The following is a 20009-nucleotide window of genomic DNA, read 5'->3' on the forward strand; positions in this document are numbered from 1 at the left end:
TTTGCCACTGCATCACACAACCAGCCCAACTCATCCCCTCCCCCCACTGCCTCCTGAAACCAGTCCAGCCTGTCTCTGCCTCCCTAACCTGTTCTTCCTCTCACGCATCCCTTCCTCCCATCTCAAGCCGCACCTCCCTTTCCTACCTACTAACCTCATCCCACCTCCTTGACCTGTCCGTCCTCCCTGGACTGACCTATCCCCTCCCCCTACCTATACTCTCCTCTCCACCTATCTTCTCTCCATCTTCGGTCCGCCTCCCCCTCTCTCCCTATTTATTCCAGAAGCCCCTCTCTGTTGAAGGGTCTAGGCCCGAAACGTCAGCTTTTGTGCTCCTGAGATGCTGCTTGGCCTGCTGTGTTTATCCAGCTTCACACTTTGTTATCTTGGATTCTCTAGCATCTGCAGTTCCCATTATCTCTGATACAATTTGACCTATGCTCTTTTTTGATGCTGCTTCTCTCGAACGATTTAACTCGTGCCATTCCCCGGCCTTTTTCCTATAACTATCCAATTCCTACTCCTCCACATGATCCTTCAATTCCCTTTTTTTGGAAGAAAAATATTTGAACACCCTCCTCCATCCTCTTAAGGAGCTGCATTCAAGATTCTAAATATAGTGCAGGTTTTAAAAAATAAATTCTCATTCTGCTGCTGTTTCTTTTTACAATCACCTTAACTTGGTGACTCCTGGTTCCTGATCCTTCTAGTGATTTTTCTCTCTCCGTTCTGTCCGGACCATTCGTACGATTTTTTGAATCGGATTTTGAATATTGGGCTCCGTGAAATCTTTGAAAAATTTCAAGCCTCCTCAAACTATCTGCAACTGAAGTTTCTCTTTATTCTCACGGACCGTTTCTACAGCCTCTGATGCCCAAAACTGGCCTTAATCTCCACATGAGGCTAAGCTAATGTCATATACTGCAACGTCGCTGTAATACTGAAATTCCTAATCCATGCTACGATATTTATTCAATGGGAAAATCCGACTCAGAAACTTTACCACGTAAACCAGTCCGATGGAAGCCTGGGGGAGTAAGAGAGACAAGTCCATGAGCCAGTGAGAGCCGAACATTAAGCTGTCGATAGGAAGGCCCAATGGGAGGAGGTGTTGTTACGAGGTGCCACGCCGGCCTATCTATAAAAGGACACATGTAACTTGTGAACGGGACTCGAGAGGCAGGAAAGGAAAAGTTGGGACTGGGGGGCGGGGGAAAAAAAAAAATCCATATCCGCTTTCAGTTACCTTCTTTCAGACACCAGCGAGTGTTGAAGATGGCCAACGCCGGGCAGCAGTACGTGGAAGGATCGGAGAACGGTCACTACGAGGAGGGAGAGGGTCAGGCTGCCGGCGGGCGGGGAATGGCGGTGGACGGAGCAGAACCTTCCTCGGGAGCCGACAGCGAGGGGTCGAAAATCAACGCAAGTAAAAACGAAGAAGACGCTGGGTAGGATTTCATTTTAGTTTTATTTTTTAAGAAATACCGATGCTCCAATCTACCCGTTTTCCCGCCGCCGCCAGGCCCAGGCTCGGAGCATGTGGTTCTTGGAGGGGAGCGGTGTTCCCGTGAGCGGGGGGGGGGGGCTGCTCTGCAGCCGTTTATCCTTTCACATACCGTGCTGGGCCCACATCGCTTGCATTAAGTGAGGTGATACCTTTCAGTGCGATGTGGAAGACCCTTTTGTTTGCCTCTTTGCGTGAAAGTTTGGGAAAGCTTACGGTGGAGTTGATGGAGCAATACCGGCTCTTGCTCAGGGGCTGTACCCGCCATCTCTTTGTTCACGCTGTTCTTGGCGCCATGTGCTTGTTTGGGTTGGGGGGGGGGTGCGGTGGTGGTGGAGGTACAGGATTCGGTAACAAAAGGTCGCCTTTTCTCTCCCGCTGTCTCTCCAACAGGAAAATGTTCGTAGGAGGCTTGAGTTGGGATACAAGCAAAAAGGACCTGAAGGATTATTTTTCCAAATTCGGCGAAGTTGTGGATTGCACAATTAAGATGGATCCTGCAACCGGAAGGTCGAGGGGGTTTGGATTTATCCTCTTCAAAGATTCTTCGTGTGCCGATAGAGTAAGGTTGAGAGGGTTTTGACGGTAGCCTATACTTTGACCCAGGCATCTCTCAGGTTGTAATGTAGTTCAGAATTTTGAAATAAAATTGAGCGGCAAAAGGCAGTTGAATTGGAGGGGTGGGGGTGGTTGTAGAAATATATTGTATTCTTTGCGTTGGTGGAGTTGAGGCGCTTTGCGATAGAAGTTTCCACGGAGAAATAAGTAAGCAGTTGGCCCTCAGTACGAAGTGGCAGTGAAGAAGTGGAATGCTGTCAATCTAATTTCTAGAGGCTGTGATGTTACTGTACGTGGTCAGAATGCATAGTTTCCACGACCAACTTTCTACTTTGAAGAACAATAGGTCTTTCAGTTCGATCTGGCAACTCCACCATTGCTCTGCACTCCTTGATGCCCTTGCTTACCTGCTAAATAGCCTTACTATTGTTTGATTTTACCGATCTTGGTTGTAAATTTCTAATCCCATTTGAAAAAAGTGTGGAGGGAAAATAATTGAGGTCAAACAAAAGATTGTTTCGGAGAATATACAAATGCTCTAAATTTGTTCAACTGGAATCAAAGTGGAACTTTAGGTGTTCAAAATTCTCTGAATATATTTAACAAGTTGCCCACTGTTTTGAATTGCATTTAGTTTATGATCCTTCGGCTTTTAGGAATCCTTCAAAATTATTCCTCTCTAGCCTAATGACTTGGATGCAGACTTGGTCTATGCACATAAGTTATAGGCACAACAGCAATATACGGACTTGCTTTTTGTTATCTGATGTCCTACCTTTGTTCGCGTGTGTGTGGGGTCTGGCTAAGATCCTCATCTCCCCCTGTCTGGTTTGATCACACATTTAATTAGTATATTGGCGTGACGTCTTTTTCAGTATCTGTATGAAGTCTACATATGTACTCCTGTTGATATGATGCCAAACCCTTGTTGAAGTGTTCCAAGGCAACTTAGTGTTACTCCAACATCATTTTAACAAGTCACAAAAGTAATGAGACCTGGGTCAAAGGAATAGGAAGAAAAAAGTTTAGGCTTGTGGTTCTTTGAGCTTAGGATCTTGGCAGCTGGAGGCAATGAAGCATAGTGTAGTGAGGCCTGTGTTGAGGATCCTCGGGAGGACAGAATTATGCAAGTCCATAAGAAATAGGAAAGGAGTAGGTCGTTCGACCCCTCAAGCTTGCTTTGTCATTCAATCAAATGATTGGTCCCACACTCTTTGCAGCCACTTTGCTCGTTCCTGTATCCCACTGATCAATCTCAGCTTTAAATATTTGTAAGGATTTTGCCTCTACAGCTGTTTGTGGTAAGATGTTCCAAAGATTGTCAACCCTCAAATTCCTTCGCAAAAGAAAAGGGGAGACATTTCTGTCCACATTCTTCTGTCAAGGACCTTTTAAAAATCCTGTATGTTTCAGTGAGATCTCTTGGTTCTTTAAATTCCAATGAGTTATAGTCCCAATTTAAATCAAGGCAATCCCTCCATATCAGGGATCATTTCTGGTGAATGTTCTCTGAATAGTCTACCAATGAAATAATCCCCTTTTCTGAAGTACTCCAGATATGGTCTCATTAGCATTTGTACTCCAGCCCCTTCAAAATAAGGGCCAAATCTATATGTATGTTCTTGTGGAGTGAAGGTGATCACGGTCAGAAGTGCATGGCTCTGGCAGATTTGGATAATATTAGCCAGCTTTGCCTGTCAGTCATTAACGGTATATAATATGTGAAAGATCTTGGAGAAAGCAAGGCAGTATGTGGTAGTGGAGAGAGATAATGGGAACTGCAGATGCTGGAGATTCCAAGATAATAAAATGTGAGGCTGGATGAACACAGCAGGCCAAGCAGCATCTCAGGAGCACAAAAGCTGACGTTTCGGGCCTAGACCCTTCATCAGAGAGGGGGATGGGGGGAGGGAACTGGAATAAATAGGGAGAGAGGGGGAGGCGGACCGAAGATGGAGAGTAAAGAAGATAGGTGGAGAGGGTGTAGGTGGGGAGGTAGGGAGGGGATAGGTCAGTCCAGGGAAGACGGACAGGTCAAGGAGGTGGGATGAGGTTAGTAGGTAGCTGGGGGTGCGGCTTGGGGTGGGAGGAAGGGATGGGTGAGAGGAAGAACCGGTTAGGGCGGCAGAGACAGGTTGGACTGGTTTTGGGATGCAGTGGGTGGGGGGGAAGAGCTGGGCTGGTTGTGTGGTGCAGTGGGGGGAGGGGATGAACTGGGCTGGTTTAGGGATGCAGTGGGGGAAGGGGAGATTTTGAAACTGGTGAAGTCCACATTGATACCATATGGCTGCAGGGTTCCCAGGCGGAATATGAGTTGCTGTTCCTGCAACCTTCGGGTGGCATCATTGTGGCAGTGCAGGAGGCCCATGATGGACATGTCATCAAGAGAATGGGAGGGGGAGTGGAAATGGTTTGCGACTGGGAGGTGCAGTTGTTTGTTGCGAACTGAGCGGAGGTGTTCTGCAAAGCGGTCCCCAAGCCTCCGCTTGGTTTCCCCAATGTAGAGGAAGCCGCACCGGGTACAGTGGATGCAGTATACCACATTGGCAGATGTGCAGGTGAACCTCTGCTTAATGTGGAATGTCATCTTGGGGCCTGTATCGGCGCCGCCTCTTGCTCCCCAGAGGAGCTCGAACAGTTCATCCACTTCACCAACACCTTCCACCCCAACCTTCAGTTCACCTGGGCCATCTCCAGCACATCCCTCACCTTCCTGGACCTCTCAGTCTCCATCTCAGGCAACCAGCTTGTAACTTATGTCCATTTCAAGCCCACCGACTCCCACAGCTACCTAGAATACACCTCCTCCCACCCACCCTCCTGCAAAAATTCCATCCCCTATTCCCAATTCCTCCGCCTCCGCCGCATCTGCTCCCACGATAAGACATTCCACTCCCGCACATCCCAGATGTCCAAGTTCTTTAAGGACCGCAACTTTCCCCCCACGGTGATTGAGAACGCCCTTGACCGCGTCTCCCGCGACACATCCCTCACACCCCGCCCCCGCCACAACCGCCCCAAGAGGATCCCCCTCGTTCTCACACACCACCCTACCAACCTCCGGATACAACGCATTATCCTCCGACACTTCCGCCATTTACAATCCGACCCCACCACCCAAGACATTTTTCCATCCCCTCCCCTGTCTGCTTTCCGGAGAGACCACTCTCTCCGTGACTCCCTTGTTCGCTCCACACTGCCCTCCAACCCCACCACACCCGGCACCTTCCCCTGCAACCACAGGAAATGCTACACTTGTCCCCACACCTCTTCCCTCACCCCCATCCCAGGCCCCAAGATGACATTCCACATTAAGCAGAGGTTCACCTGCACATCTGCCAATGTGGTATACTGCATCCACTGTACCCGGTGCGGCTTCCTCTACATTGGGGAAACCAAGCGGAGGCTTGGGGACCGCTTTGCAGAACACCTCCGCTCAGTTCGCAACAAACAACTGCACCTCCCAGTCGCAAACCATTTCCACTCCCCCTCCCATTCTCTTGATGACATGTCCATCATGGGCCTCCTGCACTGCCACAATGATGCCACCCGAAGGTTGCAGGAACAGCAACTCATATTCCGCCTGGGAACCCTGCAGCCATATGGTATCAATGTGGACTTCACCAGTTTCAAAATCTCCCCTTCCCCCACTGCATCCCTAAACCAGCCCAGTTCATCCCCTCCCCCCACTGCACCACACAACCAGCCCAGCTCATCTCCCCCCACCCACTGCATCCCAAAACCAGTCCAACCTGTCTCTGCCTCCCTAACCGGTTCTTCCTCTCACCCATCCCTTCCTCCCACCCCAAGCCGCACCCCCAGCTACCTACTAACCTCATCCCACCTCCTTGACCTGTCCGTCTTCCCTGGACTGACCTATCCCCTCCCTACCTCCCCACCTACACTCTCTCCACCTATCTTCTTTACTCTCCATCTTCGGTCCGCCTCCCCCTCTCTCCCTATTTATTCCAGTTCCCTCCCCCCATCCCCCTCTCTGATGAAGGGTCTAGGCCCGAAACGTCAGCTTTTGTGCTCCTGAGATGCTGCTTGGCCTGCTGTGTTCATCCAGCCTCACATTTTATTATCTCAGTATGTGGTAGTATTGTGTTATATTTGAATGTGTTAAGAGTGCCAGGACAGTGGATGGTGTACTGAAATAATCCATAATCAATGTAAACTGCCTTTTTTAAAACTAGTTGAGTCTACTGGTAAGCTGGACATCCACTGCAATTCTTTACCCCATTTCCCTCCAACCTTTTTGATGAGCAGGAGTTAAACTATGATCATAAACGTAGAATTGATCCAGCATCACTTGCAGGTGGTGGAAGAGTTCACGCTTCAAATGCTCTCCAAAAGGTGAAAGGTCTAGTTGTAACTTTTTGAATTATGCTTCCAGGGCCTAAACTCAACTAGAGGAAGTAATTTCTCTTTGTTAAGCACAGTATCTTGAACTCTGATCAGATGATTCCATAACTATATAATTTCTAAGTGATGCAGTGCAAGTTTGTGCCATCTCTAAGTTAATCCATGTCGGCATTCTTCTAATTTAGTGTACCATTCCCTCCAAGTCTGACATGCTTCCTGTGGTGTGTCATCAAAATCAACTTCTGAAATTCATGAACGTGGTATATACAGAACTTGTATGGTTGAAACATAACTGTCTTAATCATGTCCTCTAGATGTGAATGCGACATTCTATATCTGTACTTCAATTTGCCACATTTTTAATGGTCTCTTTGGCCTGTTGATGTTTATATCTTTTAACCCCACTTATGATCTGTCCTTCACTTCGGATGACTATTCGCTTTTCCTAAAATTAAAATTGCAAATAGATGTCATTTTTCAAGCAAATTATGCACTGGATGTTTTATTATATTAGCTGGCATAGGATTGCATCAATATTCTGTTACAAATGGCAGTGCACTTGCAGTTTGCATGATTAATGGATTTTCACACTTCCAGTAATGTATGGTAGCAGTGAGCATGTGTGGATTTTGTTTTTTGTTTTTCCTTTAGAAGTCATACTACACCTAGTTATAGTCAAACAGGTTTATTTGACATCACCGAGCTTTTGGAATACAGTCTATCAGATGAAATTAAACATGCACAATTCTGTACTGTCCTTGAAATTTTCGGACTTTTAAAAGTAGCTTGGTTTTCTTTTAGGTTTTGGAACAAAAAGAACACAAACTAGATGGTAGAGTAGTGGATCCTAAAAGAGCAATGGCAATGAAGAAAGAACCTGTGAAGAAGATATTTGTTGGAGGTCTTCATCCTGATACCCCAGAAGATAAAATAAGAGAATACTTTGGAGCCTTTGGTGAGGTTGGTATTTGATCAAGTGTGATTATTTTAACGCACTGCACTATAAAACTTTGTTTGAAGGGCAGAAGTGAGGTAATTCTTGAGATCATGTAGCTTGTACTTGGTGATTTGGGATATTGTCTGCAGTAACAACCATAGCTGTTTAGGATTGAAATGTTTGGTTGTACATTTTCCACAAATGTCTAAAACTGGATTTGTGAAGCTTTAATGTACCTATGCCCCTGGTTACCCTGACTGTGCAACTTGGGACTTTTTTTTTAAAAAGTTCTATACGAGTAATATTGACACTGCTGTGAATGAAAACAAGTTAGAGATGCTCTTGTGTAGCTGCTTAGGCTAAAGGTGGAGAGAATTCCCTGTTGACGAGGTACACTGAAGATAAACAGCATACTATAATGACCTACTAACTATTCATCTGAAGCATTGGTTGTGTTCAGAAGCTATTATGATTTGATTGATTTAATTGTGTAATATACCTCCTATATGCAAGTAACCTTTTCCTGCCTGTACTTCAGTTTTACTCAGTTTGGTGAAACATTAGCTTTACCCTCCTGTAAACTTGGAATTTACTCCAGGTGGAATCAATTGAACTTCCAATGGATAGCAAGACCAACAAAAGGAGAGGATTTTGTTTCATTTCGTTTAAAGAGGAGGAACCAGTAAAAAAGATTTTGGAGAAGAAGTACCATGATGTTGGAAGCAGCAAGGTATTGGATACAAGTAACTTTGTTTCGCAAAGCTACAGCAAGAAAATGTGAAATTTTGTATGGTAACTAGTTTTTTTTTTCTTTAAACATGTAGTGTGAAATAAAAGTGGCTCAGCCTAAAGAAGTTTACCAACAGCAGCAGCAGTGGGGAGGCAGAGGTAGCCTTACAGGACGGGGTAGAGGTAGTGGCCGTGGAGCTGGTGAGTTGCATGTTTACACTAAAGTTGAAGAGAAAATAATCTGAAATAAATCTTAACAATATGTCTTGCTAAATGTTAAGGTCAAAGTCAGAGCTGGAGTCAAGGATACAGCAATAATTATTGGAATCCAAGCTATGGCAGCAGTTATGGTTACAGCGGACAAAGTGGCTATGGTGCATATGGAGGCTATGATTATACTGGCTATAATTACAATAGCAGTTACTATGGTGGATATGGTCAAGGATATGATTACAGTAAGTACACTTATTGTTGTACTGAAGCAAGGTTAGTGTGAGTTGAGGCCTAATGTGTTGCAAATACCAGTTCAAGTTTAATATTAGATTCTCAGCATTTATTGTAGCCATTTCCCGCCATTCACTAATTCCTTTCCAACTAAAAGATTTGATGTAACATGCCATTCTGGAAATGGTTGTGTTTGTTTTGTGTTTTTTGTTTGCTAGTTTTGCTTCAGTGGAAAACTGCATTTTTGTCTAACAACTTCAGAGAGCATTGACTTAACTGCAAGCTTGTTTTCATCCAGGTCAGAGTAATGGTAACTACGGGAAAGCACCGAGGCGTGGGGCAGCTCACCAAGGCGGTTACAAACCGTATTGATATGGGATGTGAATGCAGGTATGTTGCCAGTACTATGAGTCTACTTCTGAAAATTGGTATCTTTTAAATAACTAAAATGAATGGGGAGATTTAACCTGGGGTAATGTTTCCTGATGCACTTAACTCCTATTTTCTCCTTTTTTAGAAAAAAGGTTCCTGACTGACATTTAATAAAACAAAAAGGTTTTCACAAGTGTTCTGTTAATGATTAGAACAACACTATTTGATACTGTTGGTGCCTTTGCAGAAAACAGGATAGATTAGGTGTGGGTAGGAAGGAGGAAAACAACTTGTGATCCTTATCAAAGCTAGTTGAGATGTGCACTTATTCAAGGTGTCAAGCATATCTGCTGCAAGCCAGCTGAGAACTAGTGTATGGGGGGGGGGAAATATTGCATCACAGTACATCTTGTTAATTCTACATATTTAAAATAGAAGTCCATTCACTTTTGATGCTTACACTAAATATTTGATTAGTGGTCCAATTCAGAATTCTGCAAGGTTAATGCCATCTCCACAACTGTGTTTGTACTTGTAGTTTCATGATCTAATCAGTTCATGTATTGGCTTGCTTAACACTACCTTGAGGCACCTGCCGATTCTAATATGTATGGCCAGATCATGACTGCCTTTTTTTAAAGCTATTAAACAGATTTTGATTGCCATGTTTGTTAAAACTGAATAAATGTACACGGAATGAAATGGGTTTGAACCCAATTTTCTGAAGAGATGATGCCACCCCTTTAATGGCAGATTTTGGATGGAACTTGGGTTTGTTACCATTTCATAATTTTTAATAAACATTCCCATTTGTTCTGTACAATTAGGTTTTAAAACTTTTGCTACTTCTTTGGATGAAGGACCCCACACATTCTCTGTAAAATCTGGAGAATGTCACATGAAGATTAACAGTAAGTAAACTTCATGTAAAATTAATTGGACTTGATCCTTGAGCAATAATTAATGTTTTGGCTATTTGGCAATACAAAATTCCACAGAAATTGTGTTCTGCTGGACAAACATTGCTGTGGGTCACCACCTTTCATCCATAGGAAATTGCAGATAATTCTGATCAGATTGTAAGTACAGGAGTGCAAAGAGTGCTCTTTAAAGCTTTAAATATTTGTTGCAAGTTTGTTGATAATGTTTTTTAAATATATGTATAGGCATACCCTTCTTTCCCGCTTGAACTCTATCTTAAATACTTGGGATTGTGGTTTTTACGTGTGTTCTAATACTAGTGAGTCCTGTCAGTATGTTCAGGATTAGTAAGAAATGTCTGTACTACCTGCATAGCAAGTGACGCAGCCTGAAGGAGTTGAGCACACACCCAAAGATGTGTATATTAAAGCTAACTTGTTCTGTAGATTTGAACAGAATGCTACTAGGTACATTAATTATATTTTCTGTAATATTCATGAAGTACTACTTGCAGCACTTGAATTGACAGGCCACATTCAAGGTGGTTGTAGTTTATGGCCATCCAACAATGGTGTGCAATTGGTTAGTTTCAGTTTGGATGATTAAATGACTATGGTTTAAAGTGTTCGATGCTTTCACAGTTTTAACCATTGTTCCTTTTTTTTCCCCTAATGGGGTGAAGAGAAAAATCTCATTCACTGAAAATGGAGCAAGTGGTCAAAGCAAATGTGGTTACCAGTAGTGAAGTGATCTTCTGAACATGTAGCTCACTTTGTTGCTTTTATTTCTATTAAAAGATATTTGTATGAGGACCATAATTGGTTTTCTTTTGGTACTTTTTCAGGTCATCAAGCTGGCAAAAACATTCACTGGTCCTCTAAATGCAACTGTGTTGCATTTAGGGACTAGTCTGAACTGTTTTCACTCTGGATGACTCCCAAATGTACAGAAGATTGTTTTAGGGAAACCTGTCACTTTCCAGCTTTTTTATTTTGTAATCTGTCTTTTGTGTCGTACATTTCCTGTGATGGAAGTGGTTTTTACTGTACTTTTTGGTACCTAATGGATGCTAATAATGTATTATGTAAGTTTGTATTTTACATAAAATTACTGGATTTGCATCAATACCTTGCTTATTGGAGCAGTCCAAGTTCCAGAAATAAAAGTTTCTTTGTGTATTTTGTGTTGCATGAGTTTTTTGTTTGTATTTATTTCAGTTTAATTTGCATAAAATCAGAAGTAAAGAAAAGTGAAGACATTCTGGCTTGCGTTAGTATCTTGCATGTCTGTCTGGGTATACTGCTGGACTGTTGGCTACTAGCTGCTTTTGGAAAATGAGAACACTGCCACATTTGTAGGATTAACTTTTGATGTTACTGTTGGTGTTTATTACTGGCTTGTTTACAAACAGTCCTGTGGATCTGAAATTGAAAGCTAGAGCTGAAGCTAAATGAGTAATTTCAATGCAACTACTTTAAATAAGAAAGAAATGTTTAGTTCTAATACTGCAAAAATTTCTGAAGATATTGACATCACTTTAGTGAATTGGGTTATTTTTGCAATGTGCAAAATTATGTTGTACATAAAATCATGAACTTTCTTTCTTAAAGTTAGTGTTTTGCAGCTGTTTGTGCATTTTACTATTTTAAATACTAAAGGGTCCATATGGTGAGCAGGGCCAGGTGATGGTAAGGAGGTACTTCTCCACGTAAGTCACTGAGATTGCGACCTTTTTAACGTCCAACTGTACTGTCAAAAAAAGTAACTGTAATGTTAGTGAAGTATTCAACCTTTTTTGTATTGAAGTTTAATCTAGTCTAAATTCAGAACTTTAGTGGAATCTAGGGCACTCTGGGACAGATCAGTGAGCCCAGTGATAGTGAAATTAATGCTGGATTGATCAAGATTGAGTGAAGAATAAAAGGAATTTGTGTATCTTTTCCAAGGGGTCTTTTTGTTACAACATTGCAGAATACAAGGTGAGGTGGTGGTTAAGAACACGTGGAAGAGTCACACAGGTACGTTGCACAAGGTGTGACAATAAAACATCTTGGGGGCAAAAGGTAAAGGTTTTTGTACAAGAAAATAATTGCAGAAATTGAGAATGTAAAATTAATTTCCAGGCTTAGTAAGGAAAGCAAGCTGCCAAAACTTGGTTTGATAAGCAAGTGAAATGATCACTTTCTTACGAGGGAAAAACGATCCTAAAGTAGTGCGGCCAAATCCTGTTGTCTTGTTTTTGCTTTTGCTTCATAGCTGCGTCCATAATTTCAGTTCCTTTTAATTCACTCCAGTTTTGTATGTGTTGCCTGCTTCCAATTCTATTACAAATATTCAAGGAATAGTTATTAAAAATGCCACTTTCATAGAACATAGAACATTACAGCACAGTACAGGCCCTTCAGCCCTCAATGTTGTGCCGACCTGTCATACCGATCTGAAGCCCATTTCATGTAACGAGTGTTTTTAAACATAAGTTTTGATATCCTGGTGGCAATGAACTTTAGGGAGAAGTGGTAGCTACAAAGCTCCTATTTGACAGGTTTCCATTCAGCAATACTCTTAATTGCAAAAAGGGTCTTGAAATGCCTGTGACTCTGTTTTAATAAACTATAAATACCTTACAGAAGCAAATACTAGCATTTCTACATTTGTCATACCATTCCCACTGTCTTCCCATAGTCAATTTATTACTTGAAATCTGATTGATAATTAGTAAATGTAATTTAATGATGTGCTTTGCTATGGGGCCCATATTTATTGCTTCTCTCTAAGGTGGAAATGAGCCACCATCTCTAATAGATACAGCCTTTTTGATGTACGAACACCCACCCATGTTAGGGAGGGTGTTTTCAGGACTCGTGCAATGACCTGAGTGAACAACAACATAATTTCTAAATCAGAATAGTGGTGTTACAGGGCAGGTGTAGATGGTGGTCTTCTCTTTTTTTTTGAAAAAAGGTTGGTTGTAATGAGTTTGGAGGGTGCTATATAAAGGGCATTACTGATTGACAACAAAGTGTGGAGCTGGATGAACACAGCAGGCCAAGCAGCATCTCAGGAGCACAAAAGCTGATGTTTCGGGCCTAGACCCTTCATCAGAGCTCTGGTTTGCTTTAGGACATGGTCGAGCAGTTTCAAGGCTGAAGAGATTACAAGAGAGTTGCAGTGGGAGAGAGATTCCCTGAGGTTGGTTCAGAGGGAGGAGGGTAACTTCTTCAGGTTAGGCATTTCTGGAAGACGCTTCGCAGTGAGGTTAAAATTGTATCAGGTGATAATGGGAACTGCAGATGCTGGAGAATCCAAGAAAACAAAGTGTGGAGCTAGATGAACACAGCAGGCCAAGCAGCATCTCAGGAGCAAACAAAGTATTCCAACACACTTCTGACTTCTGTGTTGTACATGTTGGGCAATCGGGTGAGGTTGCTTGCTGCAGTATTCATAGCCTGGGCAGCTCTGCCACTTTTATATTGTTTGTTTGGTCTGTGATGTCATTGAATGCTGATAGGTGATTTGTTAGTTTTTTTAAATTTTTGGAAATTTGTCATTGTGGTGCAAATGTAAGCACCCAAAGCTGGATATTGTCTTGGTCTGCTGCATTTGGGAATTTGCCTGCTTTGTTTCTGAGGAGTCTCTGATGCGCAAATCCCTACTTCATCCATTTACTTTGGAGGGGAAAGGCTTTGATAAAGCAGCTGAAAACGTTTGAGGGCATAAGATGGTTAATCTTACTGAGCACAAAAGGTTGTGACTGACTCAACAGTGAGTTTCCCCTTATTCTAATGTACTAGTTTTGCTATAGCTGTGATGCCTCACCCACTCCTCAAATGTGGCCTTGGTCAAGGGCATTTCTCTAACCTCGAGTTCAGCTTTTTTGTCTGAACCAAGGCTAAAACTCAGGAGCTGATGGCCTTGCCCCATCCCAAGCTGAGCATCTGTGAGCTGATTATTGCTAAGAAAGTACTGCTTGATTGCTACATCGACACCCCTTTTCATCACTACTTTTTCTGCTGATCAAGGATAGTTTGAAGTGGTAATTCAAGTTGGATTTATTCTGTAAGTGTACGGGGCATACCTTGAAGTGGGTTTCCACACCTAATGGGTAGGTGCCAGGGTTGTAGCCAAGCTGTTTCAGTTCAGCTAGGTGTGCTGCAAGTTCTGGAGCACAGATCTTCAGTGCTACTATCAGAATATTCAGGTCTGACAGCCTTTGCAGCAACTGCAAGTAGCTATTTTGTTAATACTTTTTGGACTGAACCAAATCAGCAGTTGTACTGCTGGGACCCCTGGATGAGGCAGAGATGGATTTTTTTAAAAAGCGGGCAGTTATCAGTCCTATGGCTTAAAATGTCCATGAATGTTTCTATGAGAATATAACCAGTGGACCCTTTTTTTCTTAATCAGCTTTTTCAAACACTTACCAGTAAGTATTCTGTCAATTTTTTCAACTAGATATTGAGCATCTTCTATGGTGAAGCACATTGGGGGTTTGAATTTGAGGACGTTTCTATCTGGCCCATCAGTGCTAAGTAAGATAAATTCCTTTTTCAACCTAAAGGATAAAAAAAGTGCAAAGTTAAATTCTGAGATGTGAACAAAATAGTTTTTTGAATAGCCTAATTGTTTTTTGCTTTGCTTTCATCCATTATTTCTGGAGCTGGAACTTCCAGTTACTGGCTTTTAATTCTTCCCCTCTGACGTTTTTTCCATTCTCTCTGCCTCCTACACTCTTCTAATGAATCTGGAGGAATGTACCTGCATGCGTGTGCTCTTGTTAATCTTTTGAATTAGTTAAAATGTTGGTAATGATTCTGCTGTTGCTGTTTACATCACAGCTAGAACTGTTGTCCACTAACTCCTGCCACCCTCAAGTCGTCAAGGAAAAAATGTGTGTAGTCAGCCTACTTGGGGCCATTGCCGATTTGTTGGAGAAGTATGGATCTTAATTATAAAATATTCAGAACAATGCTGCAGTGGTGTTAATCTTCTTAATTAAGAACATTAATTGTGCATTAAGTCCTTGCTGTAGGTCCTTCAGATTGACCTAGATTAAGACTGTCCTTGGGTTAGATCAATGTATTAAGGCATTGTGTGGAGAGCTTCTGTACACATTGGTCATGTATCAACTGAGATAACCAATGGTCATTGATTTTTGAGACCTAAACTGGATTATTTTAATAAAAATTTGAATTGTTTTCTTATTTTAATCTAAACCTATTAACTAATGATTCTCTTCATCAGAAATTGAGAATTGCTCATTGTTCTGACAATGTTTCTAAATGGAAAAAGTGCTCCTGATGCAAGAACTTGCAATTGGTTCAGAACCCTACAGACCTACAAATAATTAAAATAAACACCCTATGGGATTTATTCTAATTCCAGTATGATGCATTAAACTGGTTCAGTCTAAGGGCTACATATTGGTTGGGGTTCCTGACAGTCGTGTCTTTAATATTAGCAAGCTTGTTCCCAAACCTAGAAATGGTTCTCAGTTTGAGCCTTAGTGAGCTGTTGGGGGTAACAATCAATTTGAGGAGATTAATGTTTAAGATCATGGGAGCAACCAAACATTCAGTTACACAAACAAGTTTTGAACAAAATTCAAGATTTGCTTTTCAACTTTGATTTTAAAGAAATTGTTTTTCTTCCTCTACCTACAACGATTGTAATACCTTGCAATTAAATACTGGGCTTCATCTGTAGCAGGTGTCCTCTTCTGATCTTTTATCAACTCTGCTCCGATAAATAAACCAACACCCCTTTAGGCACAAGAGTTAAATATATTATGCCAGTTCAAAATCAAACAGATTTAGAAATGTTGGTTTTATTGGTAGATTCAATACCTGATATCTCCAATGATTGCGTGTTTGACTTTCAGTTTATTTAGCAGGTTCATTAAGTAGGTTCCTACTCGTGTAGCATTCCCACATAGGTCTTCCTTCTCAATGACTTCCAAAACTGCAAGTCCAATTGCACAGGATACTGGACTTCCTCCAAACTGGAATACATCAATGATATATCTAATAAAAGGTGTATTTGAACAATGTGGCATGCATTGCTTCTATCTCAATAATATTACTATTAGTGTTGAAAAATTTTTACTTGTGCGAAAATCAAAATTTCAGTACTAATGTTCAACAGTTCAGCTTTGGCTTAACCCTACTTATAAATTTTATTTCCTCTTCCGTCCTTTCCTGCCATCCTACATTGAGAGAAACAAGAATGTGGGTTATAGTTTCACAATGTCATCCTGGGGATACAAATTTAAAAAAATGCACACCCTCCCAATTTTGTCACAATAGTGCAATGTAGCTGATAGGGGAAGGAAAGAGCCCATTGCAGAGACCCTTTTCATAGTCTTGTTCAATGTTTAAAATAGGCAGAAATGTGACTGAATACATGTCTATGCCTTATAATGGAATTTCAGAAATTTTGCTGGTGGGACTATTATAAAGCATCTTCTACAATTCTACATGGAGAATATGGCTTCTGTAGTTAAAAGCACTGAAAGCATACAACTAATTGATTACCATGTGACAAGTACTGCAACTCCAGAACAATTTAGCCAGCAATACAACTGAGAAAACCCAAGGTTCGGTAGACCTCAGTTGTATTACATTTGGTGTAAACTAGTTTTGAGTAAGGTATTGCCTTGCCCACCTTGTTAATCCATTCTCAAAACAAACAATTCCAAATGGCATGAAACTTGATAGGTTGGATACATCCGTTACAATTTTGATTGTGCCACAACAGTCATGGAAGCAAAACACAGGCAATAAACTATTCATTGTTTATTCTTGGTAAGCAGGTATGATAAATAACTTCAGTGACTTTGCTTAGCGAAACTGCTTGTGTTAATTCAAAGCTAATAAACAAATCTAAGATCATGCAAGAGATGCTGTCTCAAAACTACGCTTGTTTACAAAAAGCAAATGACTATTAGTGCAAGGCACATTCTGTCTGAGATTTTAATTTTTTTCATAAATCAATGATTTGCTTAGGAGTTGGATGAGGGGAATAAAAGTTAATGGGGAGAGGGTGTGGAGTTCCCGGATATTACAGGCATGAGGATCATGACATTTTTGTGACTTGGATTGCTGAGGCTAACTGCAATAGAGTAATCAATTCAATACTGACTTTCCCAAACTGCAACTCTAACTACTGGATAGATGCAAAATAGCAGTTGGGTTTTTTAAATTTTAAATACTATTAAGCAGAACCTTCTATTTTGGATCGGGTAGTTATGTATTTAAACATAGTAAACTTCAGAGTAGATGCAGAGAAGTCGTTTTCTCCTCCTCCTCCTCTTTCTCCCCCCATGGGACAGTCCACAGCCAAAAAATATCTGAAAGGGTTGCATGTTTAAGACCAATGAGTAATTTCTTCTGAAGGAGTGAATCCATAGACATCTTTACTGCAGAGGATTATCAATGCTGATTTTGTTAAGTATCCAAGATTTAGATTTTAAATTGGCAAGGAAATCATTTGGATGTTGAGGAAAAAGCAGGAAAGTGATGTTGATAGTTAGCAGATTAGTCATGATCTAACTGAATGGAAGAACAAACTCAGTGGCTGAATGTCCTAATTCTGTTCTTGCATCGCTTAAACTGCTCCTTTTGAAAGTACAAGTAATGCTGAAAAGTATATTACAAAGAATCTGCATTTCTTTTTGCTTAAAAGATTTGATTTTGATTTCTCTTGACAGTCTCTTGCTTTCGCAAAGCAGCTATAATCATTGTTTCTGACTTACTGTATTAAAATGCTCCACTCCAGTTGCAGCAAATGCATCTGCAATTTCTTTAGTTGTAGTCACACAAGCTAATGGGTGTCCATTTCCAATAGGTTTCCCCATAGTTACAATGTCAGGTAAAAAATCTTGTAATTGGAATGCCCAAAAATGTGTTCCAACTCTTCCAAATCCAACTTGGATTTCATCAGCAACAAACAATCCTCCAGCTTCGTGAATATGTCTGCAAAAGAAAAAACACAATAGCATTTGACTTATCTGTTTTCCTCCTTGCCCTTGCATGACTTGTGGGGGGGAAAAAATCTTGTAACTTTTGGGGTCTGGTTTGCATAGAAACAATGAAAAAAGACAGTGGGTGGAATTTTCAGTTTGGGATGTGAAGTCTTCAAGTTACCTAGCATGATTTTTTTTAAAATGTGATTTATCGCACACATCTTAAGGAGGTGCAGTCAGGGAAGGAATAGTTGACCACCGGTGAGCTGAAGGGAGGCAGGCCGATTTTAATTAGGAAATCTGTTAAATTCATTTCCCTCTGTTTTTCTGTGTTGGATAACTGAGTGATTGCTTAGAGTGGCCAGCTGTAGAAGGAGGAAAAAGTAAAGCAATTGTGGTTGGAGACTCTCTCTTTGTATGGCGTGAACAAGTCCAGAACGTGAGTTATCTATTGCGGTGTTCTTAGCCTTGCCTTTCTTTTGTAGCAACTGTGTTTATATGGTTCATGGGGTTGAGGTTTTTGGTCAGTAGTAACTGCTAGATGTTGATAATGGAGGATTTGGTGATGATTATAGTATTGAACGTCATGGGGAAAGTGGGTAGATTATCCCTTCAACCAGGGCTTCTATGAACTGAAAACACAAACTTTCCAAACAAAGCAAGTTTAATGCTCTTCAATATTCTGACCACTCAATGTAAACAAATGGTCCTTATCACCTCAGGGACTCCTCCTCCTTCTTCTTTTAAAGAAAATAAGCAAGAAGAACTAGTTAATGATTAAACCTCATCAATATCGGTTTTGGTCTGCGTATGCAGTAATTCAAAATTCATACTCTAAAATAAATTGTATTAAAATATGTATTAATCTCACTACATGAGAGTCGACACCATTGGCTCGAGTCATACCTAGCACAAGGAAGATGATTGTTGAGCTCATTCATCTCATCTGCAGGACTTCATTAACAAAGTACTGATGGTTGGGCTTAGGACATTAATGACCTTCCCTCCATCGTTTGGAATGCTTGCTGATAATTGTGTGAAGATCACCACTGGTGACTCCTTTAGCTATTTGAAGCAGTCTGTGTCCAAATGCAGCAGATGTTGCACAGTACCCAGGTTTGAGATGACAAGTGGCAGTGACCATACCTCTAAACATTCTGGTGGTTAGGACTGACTAGAAACTCAACTGGACCAGCTACATAAATACAGAGGCTCTCAGAACAAGTCAGAGGAAGGTCAGAAGCAGTCTGGTAGGGGTAAGGAATTATAAAAGCAAGACGTCATGTGAGAGTTGAGTAAGCACATGATAGCATAGGGTATCAAAGGAAGAAATAATGGGAGCTTGTCAAAAGTGTACAGTGATTATCATGTGGGATATTAACCACCTATATACTGGGGAAAAATTTGATGGGGAAATAGTAGTCTAGATGAGGGATTCATTGAATGTTTTCAGATCACTTTCTTAGACAACCACTAAAGAGCAGATTTTGACTGACAGAATTAATTACTGACCTACTGGAAGTGCCCCTGGCTAGCAGAGACCATAATATGTTTTGAATTTTACATTTAAGGAAGGGGGTGTGCGCCTAAGACTCTTCTGAATTTAAACAAGGACAGTCATGAGGGTATGAAAGCAGACCCAGCAAATGTGATCTGGCAATTTAAGTGAAAGGATAGGTAATTTTAAAGGGGCACTCCAGAAAGCGCACAATAAATACATTCCAATAAATGAGGAAAAATTCTAAGCAATAGATCTGCCATCTGCTGTTAACAAATAAAAAATCAAGGATAGTTTCCAACCTCGGTGGGGAAAGAGAGGAGAGAGGCTTATAATTGTGCAAAGATATGTGGCAGGTCAGAAGATAGGATAGAATATAAAAACCAGTAAATAATTGCTAAAAGATTACTGGGATGACAAGAAAAAGAAATTTAGCAAAAACCAAAACAAACAGGAAAAGCTGCTTCTGATATTTGATAAAGGAAACCGTTAGCAAGTGTTCATTCCAAAAGAGAATGAGTCTGGTGAAATAGTAACGGAGGATTTAAAAAGAGGTGACAAACAAATTGAACAGCTATTTTGCATTGTCTGTTGAGGATAGATGAGGAAGGAACGCAAGGAAAATTACAATAACCAGCGAAGTATACAGGGTATTTCTTTTTTGGAATTCAGTTGACAAGTCTCTGGATCCTGATGGATTTCATCCAAGGTTTTTTAAAAA

General features: G+C 41.2%; 2 protein-coding genes across 5 annotated transcripts in view; one reads left to right on the forward strand and one right to left on the reverse strand.

The window, feature by feature from the left end:
* The first annotated feature begins 1135 nt into the window (after positions 1–1135).
* LOC125458141 (heterogeneous nuclear ribonucleoprotein A/B-like) lies at positions 1136–11008 on the forward strand. 2 transcript variants are annotated; one of them, XM_059650678.1, is made up of 8 exons: positions 1138–1448; positions 1898–2066; positions 7229–7387; positions 7963–8094; positions 8189–8294; positions 8375–8548; positions 8836–8927; positions 10675–11008. In XM_059650678.1, exons 1-7 carry the CDS (start codon positions 1276–1278, stop codon positions 8907–8909), a joined length of 987 nt encoding a protein of 328 aa, XP_059506661.1. In that variant the 5' UTR covers positions 1138–1275; the 3' UTR covers positions 8910–8927; positions 10675–11008. The 2 variants fall into 2 exon arrangements, with proteins under 2 accessions (XP_059506662.1, XP_059506661.1); XM_059650679.1 differs by lacking the exon at positions 8375–8548 and having other exon boundaries at positions 1136–1448.
* The window catches only part of LOC125458140 (5-phosphohydroxy-L-lysine phospho-lyase-like), a 42597-nt gene continuing 30939 nt past the window's right edge, over positions 8352–20009 (reverse strand). For all 3 annotated transcript variants that reach the window (XM_048543052.2, XM_048543053.2, XM_048543054.2), the window contains 5 exons: positions 17581–17800; positions 15674–15828; positions 15503–15589; positions 14252–14382; positions 8352–12151 (listed from right to left, as the gene is read on the reverse strand). In XM_048543052.2, coding sequence (XP_048399009.1) covers positions 12111–12151; positions 14252–14382; positions 15503–15589; positions 15674–15828; positions 17581–17800 — 634 coding nt within the window. In that variant the 3' untranslated portion in view covers positions 8352–12110. The remainder of the gene's footprint in view (positions 12152–14251; positions 14383–15502; positions 15590–15673; positions 15829–17580; positions 17801–20009) is intronic.

Source organism: Stegostoma tigrinum, chromosome 13 (assembly GCF_030684315.1).
Source record: "Stegostoma tigrinum isolate sSteTig4 chromosome 13, sSteTig4.hap1, whole genome shotgun sequence".
Taxonomy (NCBI): Eukaryota; Metazoa; Chordata; class Chondrichthyes; order Orectolobiformes; family Stegostomatidae; genus Stegostoma; species Stegostoma tigrinum.

Excerpts from the sequence above, each read along its gene's own strand:
- LOC125458141 (XM_059650678.1), top strand. The coding sequence starts at position 1,276 with ATGGCCAACGCCGGGCAGCAGTACGTGGAAGGATCGGAGAACGGTCAC. Across the intron at positions 7,388-7,962 it reads ACTTTGGAGCCTTTGGTGAG|GTGGAATCAATTGAACTTCC; the intron begins GTTGGTATTTGA and ends AATTTACTCCAG. Across the intron at positions 8,295-8,374 it reads AGGTAGTGGCCGTGGAGCTG|GTCAAAGTCAGAGCTGGAGT; the intron begins GTGAGTTGCATG and ends CTAAATGTTAAG.